Below are 13,598 nucleotides of genomic sequence, written 5' to 3'. Positions count from 1 at the left end.
AATAAGGGCAGGGATACACACATCACTTGGTTTTTATAAGAATTAATTAAGATAGCATTTGTCAGGATCAGCAACAAAGCCTGGTACATAGTAGGCAGTCAATAAGTACTGTATCATATTGATTCTAAAATGCACACTTATTTTCACATTTTAACATCTCTGAAGTTGGAGTGGATCTCACATTGTGTCACGGTTTAATGACAGTTTTTTTCTCTTTCTTAATGTGCATAAAATAACAGTACATCTTACAGTCAAAGGCATCTTAAGTTGATGAAATGCAGTAATCTCTTCTCGCTCTTACCATGGTATCCAAGAACATATTTCACTCCCTCACAAACCTGACAAATAACACAGAAAAAAATAAAAGCAGCACTATAACAAGTGGTGCCTTACAACCATTTAGAATAATCGAGACAATGTTTTCTCATTTCACCTAACTCTTCCACTTTTAGAGCTGTGATAAGAGCAACTGAGTTTTTTGTGAAATAAGAGGATCTTTTAAAAGGGCTCTTTTTGCCTTTTTCACAGACAGGGCTTGTTTAAAATTTAAAACAAAAAAAAAAAAACAAAACTAATTTTGGTCAGGCATGGTGGCTCACATCTGTAATCCCAGCACTTTGGGAGAGTCTGAGACTAGCCTGGCCAACATGGTGAAACCCCGTCTCTACTAAAAATACTGGCATGCACCTATAGTCCCAGCTACTCAGGAGGCTAAGGCATGAGAATCAGAATTGCAGTAGCCAAGATCACACCATTGCACTCCAACCTTGGCGACAAGAGCAAAACTCTATCTTAAAAGCAACAAAAAACAAAAAACCTAATTTATAACTCTATGTATTAGGGTTCTCCAGAGAAGCAGAACTAGAGAGTAGATAGTTATATGGAGACAGAGAGAGAGAAAGAGAGAGGGGGAGAGAGAGAGAGAGAGAGAGAGAGAGAGAGAGAGAGAGAGAGAGAGAGAGAGAGATTGATTTATTATTAGGAATTGGCTTATGTTATGATGGAGGCTAAAAACTACCGTGATCTACCATCCACAATCTGGAGACCCAGGAAAGCTGATAGTGTAGCTCCAGTTCAAGCCTGAAGGCCTGAGAACCAGGGTGTAAATCCTCATCCAAAGGCTGGAGAAGGTGAGATGAGATGTCCCAGCCCAAGCAGGTGGGCAGCAAGAAAGAAGGCGAATTCTTCCTCACTTTTTTGTTCTCTTCATGCCTTCAACGATTGAATGATACCCACTCACACTGGAAAAGGCTGTCTGCTTTACTGAGTCCACCAGTCTGAATGCTAATCTCACGCCGAAACACCTAGACGGACACAACAGAAATCATGTTTAGTCTAGGCACCTTGTGGCCAGTCAAGTGGACACACATGATTAATCACCTTACTCTAAATAACATAATTCTATGAGAGAAAATATGTTCTCCTTATTTTCAAATGTTCCATTTATGCCATACTGGTTGGTTCTGCCAAATTATCTAGGATTTTTAAGCATGTTGAGTTGTTTTGTCCCAAATTGTGGTTATAGAAATTATTAATATAATTTACCTGTAATCCTAGCATTTTGGGATGCCAAGGTGTGAGGATCACTTGAGCTCAAGGAGTTCGAGACCAGCCTGGGCAACACCATAAGACCCCATCTGTTGAAAAAAAAAAAAAAATATATATATATATATATATATATCTTCATTACCTTCCATAGTTACCTGACCAGGAGCAATATCTCATGCCTATAATCCCAGCACTTTGGGAGGTCAAGGTGGGCAGATTACTTGAGGTCAAGAGTTCATATTTCACTCTCTCACAAGATCAACATGGTGAAACCCTGTCTCTACAAAACTACAAAAATTAGCTGGGTGTGGTGGCACATGTCTATAATCCCAGCTATTCTGGAGGCTGAGGCAGGAGAATTGCTCGAACCTGGGAGGCAGAGGTTAAAAGGAGCCAAGATCATGCTAGTGTACTCCAGCATGGGCAGCAGAGCAGGACTTCATCTCAAAAAAAAAAAAGAAAGAAAAGAAATTATTCATATGAGAACAGCCATGATTGAATGCTCACAAACACACCTAGGTCACCTGTCCCCTTCGTCCTGGGATGCCCTTTCTCTTTGCCTCCCTATCTATCTTTTGCTTCTCTATGTATCTCTTTGATTATCTATCAGTCAAGAGCCATCTACTGAAACAAGACACTATAGAACCTTAGAACTGGACTGAAGCATTCCCTGATATGCCCAGTCCAAAATCAACTTCTTCTCAACTACTTCATAACAATATGAATAAAATAAGAGAACCCAAGTAATCACAAACGAAAATGTATACTAAGAAATTAGACCTTCCCTAAAACTTGATTAGTCTTGCCCTGTCACCATTCCTAGAAAACAATGGGTTCTCAGTAAGTGTTGAATGAAGCTTTACCTTGCTTCTCACTATTATTCTAGTTTTTCTTGTATCTTTCCAGGTATTTATAGCATTTTCCTTTGTTTACTCAAGCAAGTAACAGCAGACTCTTCAATTTCCTGGTCATTCTGGCTATGCCCATCAGAAGCCCAATGCCTACCTCCATCCTCCTTTTCCCTCTTTACCCCCAAACTCTACAACTTCAGGTTGTGAAAGATACCTAGTTTCCTATGAGCCTTATATATCTTCTTAACACACTATAAAAACTAGAAGAAATAGAATACTAAACCAAAAATTTAATTTTTAAAAAATTATAGGCCTGTAATCCCAGCACTTTGGGAGGCTGAGGTGGGTGAATCACGGGGTCAAGAGATCAAGATCATCTTGGCCAACATGGTGAAATCCCATCTCTACTAAAATACAAAAATTAGCTGGGCGTGGTGGTGAGCACCTGTAATCCCAGCTACTCAGGAGGCTGAGGCAGAAGAATTGCTTGAACCCAGGAGGCGGAGTTTGCAGTGAGCCCATATTGTGGCACTGTGCTCCAGCCTGGTGCCTGGTGACACAGCAAGACTCTGTCTCAAAAAAAAAAAATTATGAGAGAGAATAGAGTAGCAGCAGAGACAAAAGTCATACTACTCTGAATGTACTTAATTTTGTATATTGACTTCGAGGACACAAATATTTTATATAATTATAAAACAAAATTAAATTTAATAATTCTATAAAACAAAAAACAAATTTTAAAAATGGATCACACAAATTATTTCCAGTGACTTTACAGCATAATAATTTGGTTGTTTAATCCTAGTAGGATTAAACCTAAAGACAAAAAATTAACCATACAAATAATCACAAAGTGGACCAGTGCTGTGACTCACACCTGTAATCCCAGGGTTGTAGAAGGCTGAGGTAGGAGGGTATTTAAGCCCAGGAGTTCGAGATTAGCCTGGGCAACATAGTAAAAGCCCTGTCTCTACAAATAATGTGTTAAATTAGCTGCTTGTAGTGGGGTGCTCCTGTATTCCCAGCTATTCTGAGTTCAAGATTCCAATGATCATGGCTTGCACTCTAGCCTGGGTGTCAAAGTGAAACCTTGCCTCTAAAAATAAAATAATTATAAATTGTCTGCAGTAAACACAACGTTGGTATAGCATTGATACAGTTATTTGGGCGTGGGGTTATGTTTTGTGGGACAAAGCAGTTGAATAATTATATTGGTGTCCTTGAGAATCAATCAATTTCTTCATGGACAAAGAAGATACAGATGACTTAAGATTGGTAATGTTAAACAAAAACCCTGTGATCCTGAATTCGAATTAGAAGTACCAATATGAATTCATTATTTATTTTATTTTTTAAAACTCCTGGGTCTGTCTACTGGAAAAACCTAGAAACTTGACTATAGTTTGAAAACATCATTTTCACTTAAGAACACAGGATACACTGGAGAAAGAGCTGTTTCCAAACCTGGGACAGAAAATGCGCCAGACGAAGCTACAATATCAGACTATACCAAAAAGCGAGGAAACTATAAAAGACTAGTGTCAGCCTGTCAAAAGGACTCAAAAGCCAAGCATTCTGTCTCACTGGCCAAAGATGAGACAATTTGGGCATTAGTAGGAATTAAAACACATCAAATAAATTTAAACCCACGAATTCATAATTATTGTTTTAAAAACCCTCATTGGTCTCATATGGAGGATGCTGGAGAAGCAATTCATTATTTTGAAAACTGGTAAATAAAGAATCAAGCATAAGCGTAAGTCTTGTTTTTTTATGCATACTATACTTCAGACCATAATAACCATATTTTATACAGAGAGATTTATCTTTATAGAAATAGCCCAACTAATAAATAATGATACAATTTAAATATAATCCTTTTGTAAACCCTCATGAAATAATGGATCTGAAAAAAGATTTAACAGCTGCTAACATCACAAAAAAGTGGCATTATTGTGTCTGAATAGAAGTACATAAGACCACCTATGAAGTAGCCACACACCAAATAATCAAAGCTAAATCATCTAAGCCAACAGAAATACAAGGACCAAGTTACAGAAATACCAAGAACTAGAGAATATGCTAAACAATCACCTAGAGATGTGTCTTTGTCCATTTGGGGTGCTCTAAAAAATACAATAAACTGAATGACGTATAAACAACAGAAATTCATTTCTCACAGTTCTGGAGGCTGGGAACTCCAAGATCAAGTCTTTGGTGTCTTTCGAGGGCCCAGTTATAGTTCTTGGATAGCCATATTTTTACTGTGTCCTCACATGGTAGAAGGAACACAAGGTCTCTCTTGGATCTCTTTGATAAGAGCACTAAAGCCATTCATGAGGCCTCCACCCTCATGACCTAATTACCTCCCAAAAACCTCATCTCCTTAATACCATTATCTCAGAGGTTGGAATTTCAGCATATGAGTTTTGCAGGGACACAAACATTCAAACCATAGCAGGATGCAACAAGCGGAATCATTACCATGCTTCATTCTACAGTACAAAATGACCCAGTTTCTTCAACAAATAAATTACAAAGAAAAAAAGAGAAGATGGGGCAAATATATATATATATATATATATATATATATGTTTGGGGCTTTTTTTTTGAGACAGGATTTGGGTTTTCCTTTTTTCAGACAGTTTTATTCCTGTCACCCAAGCTGCATTGCAATGGTGCAATCTCAGGTCACTGCAGCCTCTACCTCCCAGCCTCAAGCAATCCTCCTGTCTTAGCCTCCTGAGTCACTAGGACAACAAGCACATGCCACTGCACCCAGCTAATTTTTTATGTATATTTTTTTTTTGTAGAGTCAGGGTTTCACTATTTTGCCCAGGCTGGTCTCAAACTTCTGAGTTCAAGTGATCTTCCCGCCTCAGCCTCCCAAAGTGCTGGGATTACAGGCATGAGCCATGGCACCCAGCCAGCAATTATATATTAAAAGAGACTTAAGAAGCATACCAACTAATAGCAGTATGCAGAGTGTGTTTATATCATGGTTCAAACAAACTCCAAAAAAATTGGAGATAATTAGAGAAATTTAACTAATAACTATTTTATAATATTAAGAATTGTTCAATTTTTAGGTGAAATAATAGTACCTAATCTTTTAAAGATATTATTAAAATATTTGCTGATAAAATGATAGGATATTTGGGATTTGTTTCAAAGTAACCTAGGACTGAGGGAACGGAATGGAGGTATAGATAAATTTAATTATGGAATCATTGAAGCTGAGTTAATGGGTACCTAAGGAGGGGTTCATTATATTATCTATTCACTCTACTTTTGAATATGTTTGAAATTTTCCATAACAAAATGTTTTCAAACTTATTTTAAAACTTGTTTTCACATTAAAAAATTTTTTTTACAATATCATTGTAAAAAACAGTACAATATATTTCACACCTATGGTGAATGAATCGTGTAAAATCTTCAAGAAGTACTAAAGATAACATGCTGGCATGTAAGTAAACATCTCAAGTTTCCTCAAGGTGGTTAGATATTGTTTGCTCCAACATACCAATCTTCATGTAACACCAATTCTGGAAAATTCTCAGTCACCTATAATACTGAATATGTTGTTGAACATCTTGGAAAAAATTGTGCTCAATCTCCTATGTCCCCTGGCAATGCTATGGCTTTTCCTGAGTATCTGTGGCTCTGTGTCTTGACCCCTGATTTGAGACTTACTGCAGCAAGTATCAATGACTGAGGTCCCTCACAGTTGAGGCTACAAAAATTTCTTGTGTAGAAAGAAGATAAACAGCCCCAGCTCCTCTTCTGCAGTGTTTTGCTCATCTTTCAAGGTCTCAAGTACACAAAAAGATTATATTTACCTGACTAAAGCTGCTGGACCTGGACATGGGACCATGATGGCAGCTGGAATAGTGACAGCAGCACAAAAGCAGCAGCAACAGCAGCAGTGGCTGCAGGCAAGGGAGAAAAAAGGGATTCTGCAGGTAGGCATCTCTGGGACCCATACAGGGAGATGGGCATGGCCATCAGTCCCTGGAGCCTAACCTTGAGGTGTCTGTACACCTGGCCTGAGGCCAGAACAAAAACTGCCAGAATACAGGCAGTAAACTCTCAGTAAATTATTGTGAAATAAAAGTGCACACATGGATATTCAAGAAAGCATATCAGGGAATCATTAAAATTCTCTAAAATATTTGGAATCTTAGATTTTTAAAACAGCCTTAACATTGCAAAGCTGTTTAGAAACAGAAATAGGCTTGGAAATAGAAAAGAAATTTAAAGATTGTGTCTTAAAAATAGAAAAGTAATTTAAAGATGGTGTCATTTGATGGAAAAATATACTAGTTTCATATGAAGCTTCAGACGAACAAATTATTAATGAGTAAGACAATTTCACATTTATTTATTGAGACAGGTTTTTGATGTATTTCCCAGGCTGGAGAGCAGTGGCTAGTCTCAGACTTGATCATGGCACACTATAGCCTCAAATTCCTGGACTTAAGGATTTCTGCCTCCAGCTCCTGGATTCAAGGGATCCTTCTGCCTCAGTCTCCCAAAAAGCTGGGACTACAGGTAGGTGCCACCATGGCAGCTGAGACCATGTTTACATCAGTTTTCTCCTTATAATTAAAGATACATTGGTAGACTGCATAAACCATAATTTTGAATTTTATACAAATCATGAAGCCACATTTAGTTTCTTGTACAACCTCTACAAGTTATAGGAAACGTCAAAGGAAACATTAAAATGCCATTGTATAAATTTACATTTACAATTAAATTTAGTCTCATACAAAACTAATTTGTATAAAGAATTAAATATTTTTAGAAAAATTGCTCCAAGAGAATCATCAGCTCTACATATGCTAAAATTTTTATTTCAAAACAATTTATCAGGATGACCTGAGAGTAGTGAGTTATCTCAATTGATTATTCATAGTCAGTTACAGATCAAAATCTTTTTTCTACTCTTCCCCCCTTCTCACTACTATACTGGACTAGTCTTAAAATATAGTAACAATAATAATTTATCAGAAATGTATCCCAACTGTAACAGGCTACAAAATACTCTTAACAGCTCCAATAACAATTGCATTGGCAGCAAGATCCTCATCAAAATTTAAAATAATCAAAAAATATTTGCAATCTGTCACTTTCCAAGAGAAACTAATGTCACTTTAAATTGTATCAATCAAAAATAAAATTTCTGAAAGTTTAAATTTTGATGACCCATTTAATGAGTCTGTGGAAAGTAAGCCTGAAAAATCTTATCATTATTCAAGGTATCACATTAATAAAGTAGTATTGAGGAGGACTCAAGATGGCGCGGTGAGAACAACCCAGGATTGAAGCTCTCGGTGAACACGCGGAGGGTGAGTCAGGGCCGCATTTCCAGACAGATCTTTGTTGTCCACAGAACGGGGAAATTCCCAGGTATAAAAGAGATGTGGGATGCCAGCAAAGCAGTTTTGGCTGGTGCAGCTGGCGGCCGGTGCAGCCAGTGGCAGGCGCTGCACCTCAGCAGTGCTCTGCACAAAGCACACTGGTCTGGGTGCCCTGTTGAACCGGCAATCTGAGACTTGAGAGGGCGATTGGCATATCCATATGATTGAACGGGACTTGGACAGTGAGCCAGGCCAGGAGATTCCAGGGAAATGGCATTTGGGCCAGGGCAGTGGGACAAACAAAATGGCGATTCCAAACACTCCGGGTGGAGAGTTTCACTGCGGGCATGGCTGAACCCAGGACGGTGCAGCTCAGTGTGGAGGGGTGTTTGCCATTACCGAGGAAACCCGACCCTACTGAGGTACACTCCCATTGCTGACGCAGCCTGCCATTGCCGAGGCAACCTGCCACAACAGAGAGACTCCACCGCAGGGCGTAGCCCATGGCAGGAGGGTGGAGACCACAGCAGCAGGGCAGAGCCTGCAGCAACAGGGCAGACCTCACACCATCAGGGCAGAGCCTTGGCAGGCAAATAGTGACTAGACTGCCTCCTAGCTGGGCAGGACAGCGCAACAGACACATAAAGAAAACCCCAAACCCCTGAGACAGAGCATCTGAGAAAAAAAGGTTTTTTTTTATGAGTTCTGCTGCATCAGAATTAAATGTAGCAGCCTAACAGCCCTGAATAAACAACAGAGCTCACAGATCAGCACCTGAGCTCCTATAAAGTACAGACTGTCTCTTCAAGCAGCTCCCTGACACCTCTATATCCAGAAGACTGACATTTGGAAGGCATCATTCTGGGACAAAGATAGCAGAAAAAGAAACTAGTAGCATCCCTCACTGTTTCACAGCTGCTATCGGTGCACCCCAGACAAGCAAGGCCTGGAGTGGACCTCTGCAGTCATACAGTGGAGGGGCTAGACTGGTAGAAGGAAAACCAAGTAACAGAAATACTTCATCATCAACAATCTGGGCATCCACTCAGAGACCCAATCGAAAAGTCAGCAACTACACAGACGACAGGTGGATAAATCCACAAAGATGGGAAGAAACCAGTGCAGAAAGGAGGAAAACACCCGAAACCAGAACACCTCGCCTCCTAGAAAGGACCAAAACTCCTCACCAGCAAGGGAACAAAGCTGGATGGAAAATGACTGTGATGAAATGACGGAATCAGACTTCAGAAGGTGGATAATGAGAAACTTTTGTGAGCTAAAAGATCATGTTTTAAATCAATGCAAAGAAATTAACAACCTTGAAAAAAGATTCGAGGAAATGATAACAAAAATGGATAACTTAGAGAGGAATATGAATGAATTAAAGGAGCTGAAAAACACAATACGAGAACTTCACGAAGCATGCACAAGTTTCAACAGCCGAATGGACCAAGCAGAAGAAAGAATATCAGAAGTTGAAGATCAACTCAATGAAATAAAATGAGAAACCAAGATTAGAGAAAAAAGCGCAAAAGGAATGAACAAAGTCTCCAAGAAATGTGGGACTATGTGAAGAGACCTAACCTACGTTTCATAGGTGTACCAGAATGTGACGAAGAGAATGAATCCAAGGTGGAAAATACTCTTCAGGATATTATCCAGGAAAATTTCCCCAACCTAGCAAGTCAGGTCAACACTCAAATGCAGGAAATACAGAGAACACCATAAAGATATTCCGCAAGAAGAGCAGCTTCAAGGCACATAATCGTCAGATTCACCAGGGTTGAAACAAAGGAGAAAAAAACTAAGGGCAGCCAGAGAGAAAGGTCAGTCACCCACAAAGGGAAGCCCATCAGACTCACAGCAGATCTCTTGGCAGAAACTCTACAAGCCAGAAGAGAGTGGGGGCCAATATTCAACATCCTTAAAGAAAAGAACTTTCAACCCAGAATTTCATATCCAGCCAAACTGAGCTTCAGAAGTGAAGGAAAAATAAAATCCTTTGCGAACAAGCAAGTACTAAGAGATTTTGTCACCACCAGGCCTGCTTTACAAGAGCTCCTGAAAGAGGCACTACACATAGAAAGGAACAACCAGTACCAGCCATTCCAAAATCACACTAAATGCTAAAGAGCATCAACATAATGAAGAATCTACATCAACTAACGGGCAAAACAGCAAGCTAGCATCAAAATGGCAGTATCAAATTCACACATAACAATATTAACCCTAAATGTAAATGGACTAAATGCACCAATCAAAAGACACAGACTGGCAAATTGGATAAAAAACCAAAACCCATCAGTGTGCCTTATTCAGGAAACCCATCTCACATGCAAGGATACACAAAGGCTCAAAATAAACGGATGGAAGAAGATTTACCAAGCAAATGGAGAGCAAAAAAAAGCAGGAGTTGCTTTTTTTTCATCTCTGATAAAATAGACTTTAAAGCAACAAAGATCAAAAGAGACAAAGAAGGCCATTACATAATGGTAAAAGGATCGATACAACAAGAAGAGCTAACGATCCTAAACATATATGGACCCAATACAGGAGCACCCAGATACATAAGGCAAGACCTTAATGACTTACAAAGAGACTTAGACTCCCACACAATAATAGTGGGAGACTTTAACACTCCACTGTTAATAATAGACATATCAACCAGACATAAAATCAACAAGGATATCCAGGGCTTGAACTCAGACCTAGAACAAGCAAACCTGATAGACATTTACAGAACTCTCCACCCCAAATCCACAGAATATACATTCTTCTCAGCACCACGTCACACCTACTCTAAAATTGACCACATAATTGGAAGTAAAGCACTCCTCAGCAAATGCAAAACAACTGAAATCATAACAAACAGTCTCTCAGATCATAGTGCAATCAAGTTAGAACTCAGAATTCAGAAACCAACCCAGAACCGCACAGCTTCGTGGAAACTGAAAAACTGGCTCTTGAATGTTGACTGGATAAACAATGAAATGAAGGCAGAAATAAAGAAGTTCTTCGAAACCAATGAGAACGAAGACACAATATGCCAGAATCTCTGGGACACATTAAAGCAGTCTCTAGAGGAAAATATATAGCAATAAGTGCCCATATGAGGAGAATGGAGAGATCCAAAATTGACACCCTATCATCAAAATTGAAAGAGCTAGAGGAGCAACATCAAAAAAACTCAAAACCTAGCAGAAGACAAGAAATAACTAAGATCAGAGCTGAACTGAAGGAAATAGAGACACAAAAAACCCTTCAAAAAATCAATAAATCCAAGAGCTGGTTTTTTGAAAAGATCAACAAAATAGACAAACCATTAGCCAGATTGATAAAAAAGAAAAGAGAGAACAACCAAATAGATGCAATAAAAAATGATAAAGGGGAAATCACCACATTCCACAGAAATTCAAACCATCATCAGAGAATATTACAAACAACTCTATGCACATAAACTAGTAAACCTGGAAGAAATGGATAAATTCCTGGACTCCTGTGTCCTCCCAAGCCTAAACCAGGAGGAAGCTGAAACTATGAATAGACCAATAACAAGGTCAGAAGTCGAGGCAGCAATTAAGAGCCTACCACACAAAAAAAGCCCAGGTCCAGATGGGTTCACAGCCGAATTCTACCAGACACACAAGGAGGAGCTTGTACCATTCTTCTGAAACTATTCCAAATAATCCAAAAAGAGGGAATCCTTCCCAAATCATTTTATGAGACCAACATCATCCTGATACCAAAACCCGGCAGAGACCCAACAAGAAAAAAAAACTTCAGGCCAATATCCATGATGAACACAGATGCAAAAATCTTCAATAAAATATTGGCAAGCCAATTGCAACAGCAAATCAAAAAACTTATCCATCATGATCAAGTAGGATTCATCCCAGGGATGCAAGGCTGGTTCAACATACGCAAGTCTATAAACGTAATTCACCACATAAACAGAACAAAAAACAAAAACCACATGATTATCTCAATTGATGCAGAGAAGGCATTCGACAAAATTCAACAGCACTTTATGCTAAAAACCCTCAATAAACTCGGTATCGATGAAATGTATCTCAAAGTAATAAAAGCTATTTACGACAAACTAACAGCCAATATCATACTGAATGGGCAAAAACTGGAAGCATTCCCTTTGAAATCTGGCACTAGATAAGGATGCCCTCTTTCACCACTCCTATTCAATATAGTACTGGAAGTTCTAGCCAGAGCAATCCGGCAAGAAAAAGAAATAAAGGGCATTCAAATAGGAAAGGTGGAAGGCAAATTGTCTCTATTTGCAGACGACATGATAGTATACCTAGAAGACTCCATCGCCTCAGCCCAAAAACTCCTGAAACTGATATGCAACTTCAGCAAAGTCTCAGGATTTAAAATCAATGTGCAAAAGTCACAAGCATTCCTATACACCAATAACAGACTTAAAGAAAGCCAAATCAAGAACGAACTGCCATTCACAATTGCTACAAAGAGAATAAAATACCTAGGAATACAACTAACAAGGAACGTAAGGGACCTCTTCAAGGAAAACCACAAACCATTGCTCAACGAAATAAGAGAGGACACAAACAGATGGAGAAACATTCCATGTTCACGGTTAGGAAGAATTAATATCGTGAAAATGGCTATACTGCCCAAAGTAATTTACAGAATCAATGCTATCCCCATCAAGCTACCATTGACTTTCTTCACAGAACTGGAAAAAACCACCATGAACTTCATATGGAACCAAAAGAGAGCCCGCATAGCCAAGTCAATTCTAAGCAAAAAGAACACAGCGGGGGGCATCACACTACCGGATTTCAAACTATACTACAGGGCTACAGTAACCCAAACAGCATGGTACTGGTACCAAAACAGAGATATAGACCAATGGAACAAAACAGAGAAATCGGAGGCAACACAACATATCTACCACCATACAATCTTTGATAAACCTGACAAAAACAAGCAATGGGGAAAGGATTCCGTTTCATAAATGGTGTTGGGAAAACTGGCTAGCCATGTGCAGAAAGCAGAAACTGGACCCCTTCCTGACACCTTACACTAAAATTAACTCCAGATGGATTAAAGACTTAAACATAAGACCTGGCACCATAAAAACCCTAGAAGAAAATCTAGGCAAAACCATCCAGGACATAGGAGTAGGCAAGGACTTCATGAACAAAACACCAAAAGCATTGTCAACAAAAGCCAAAATAGACAAATGGGACCTAATGAAACTCCACAGCTTCTGCACGGCAAAAGAAACAGTCACTAGAGTGAATCGGCAACCAACAGAATGGGAAAAAATTTTTGCAGTTTACCCATCTGACAAAGGGCTGATATCCAGAATTTACAAAGAACTCAAACAGATTTACAGGAAAAAAACAAACAAGCCCATTCCAAAATGGGCAAAGGATATGAATAGACACTTTACGAAAGAAGACATATATGAGGCCAACAATCATATGAAAAAATGCTCATCGTCACTGGTCATTAGAGAGATGCAAATCAAAACCACATTGAGATACCATCTCATGCCAGTTAGAATGGCAATCATTAAAAAATCTGGAGACAACAGATGCTGGAGAGGATGTGGAGAAAAAGGAACACTTTTACACTGTTGGCAGGAGTGTAAATTAGTTCAACAATTGTGGAAGACAGTGTGGTGATTCCTCAAGGCCTTAGAAATTGAAATTCAATTTGACCCAGCAATCCCATTACTGGCTATATATCCAAAGGAATATAAATCATTCTACTATAAGGACACATGCACACGAATGTTAATTGCAGCACTGTTTACAATAGCAAAGACCTGGAACCAACCCAAATGCCCATT

General features: G+C 39.0%; 1 protein-coding gene across 13 annotated transcripts in view; it reads right to left on the bottom strand.

The window, feature by feature from the left end:
- The window catches only part of LOC144581587 (uncharacterized), an 81,542-nt gene that overhangs the window by 64,919 nt on the left and 3,025 nt on the right, over positions 1–13,598 (bottom strand). For 6 of the 13 annotated variants that reach the window (XR_013532609.1, XR_013532615.1, XR_013532613.1 and 3 more), the window contains 2 exons: positions 1,546–1,637; positions 1,029–1,304 (listed from right to left, as the gene is read on the bottom strand). Coding sequence is in view for 4 of the 13 variants with exons in the window: in XM_078365896.1 (XP_078222022.1) it covers positions 1,029–1,114 (86 nt within the window). In the remaining 9 variants the exon portion in view is untranslated. Of the gene's footprint in view, positions 1–2; positions 339–1,018; positions 1,305–1,545; positions 1,638–13,598 lie in introns of those variants that run through there. The other 7 variants (XR_013532607.1, XR_013532608.1, XR_013532612.1 and 4 more) reach the window with 3 other exon arrangements.

This window comes from Callithrix jacchus, chromosome 2, assembly GCF_049354715.1.
Source record: "Callithrix jacchus isolate 240 chromosome 2, calJac240_pri, whole genome shotgun sequence".
Taxonomy (NCBI): domain Eukaryota; kingdom Metazoa; phylum Chordata; class Mammalia; order Primates; family Cebidae; genus Callithrix; species Callithrix jacchus.
The sequence above is the reverse complement of the archived record's forward strand: the minus strand, read 5'-3'. Positions and strand labels throughout refer to the sequence as shown.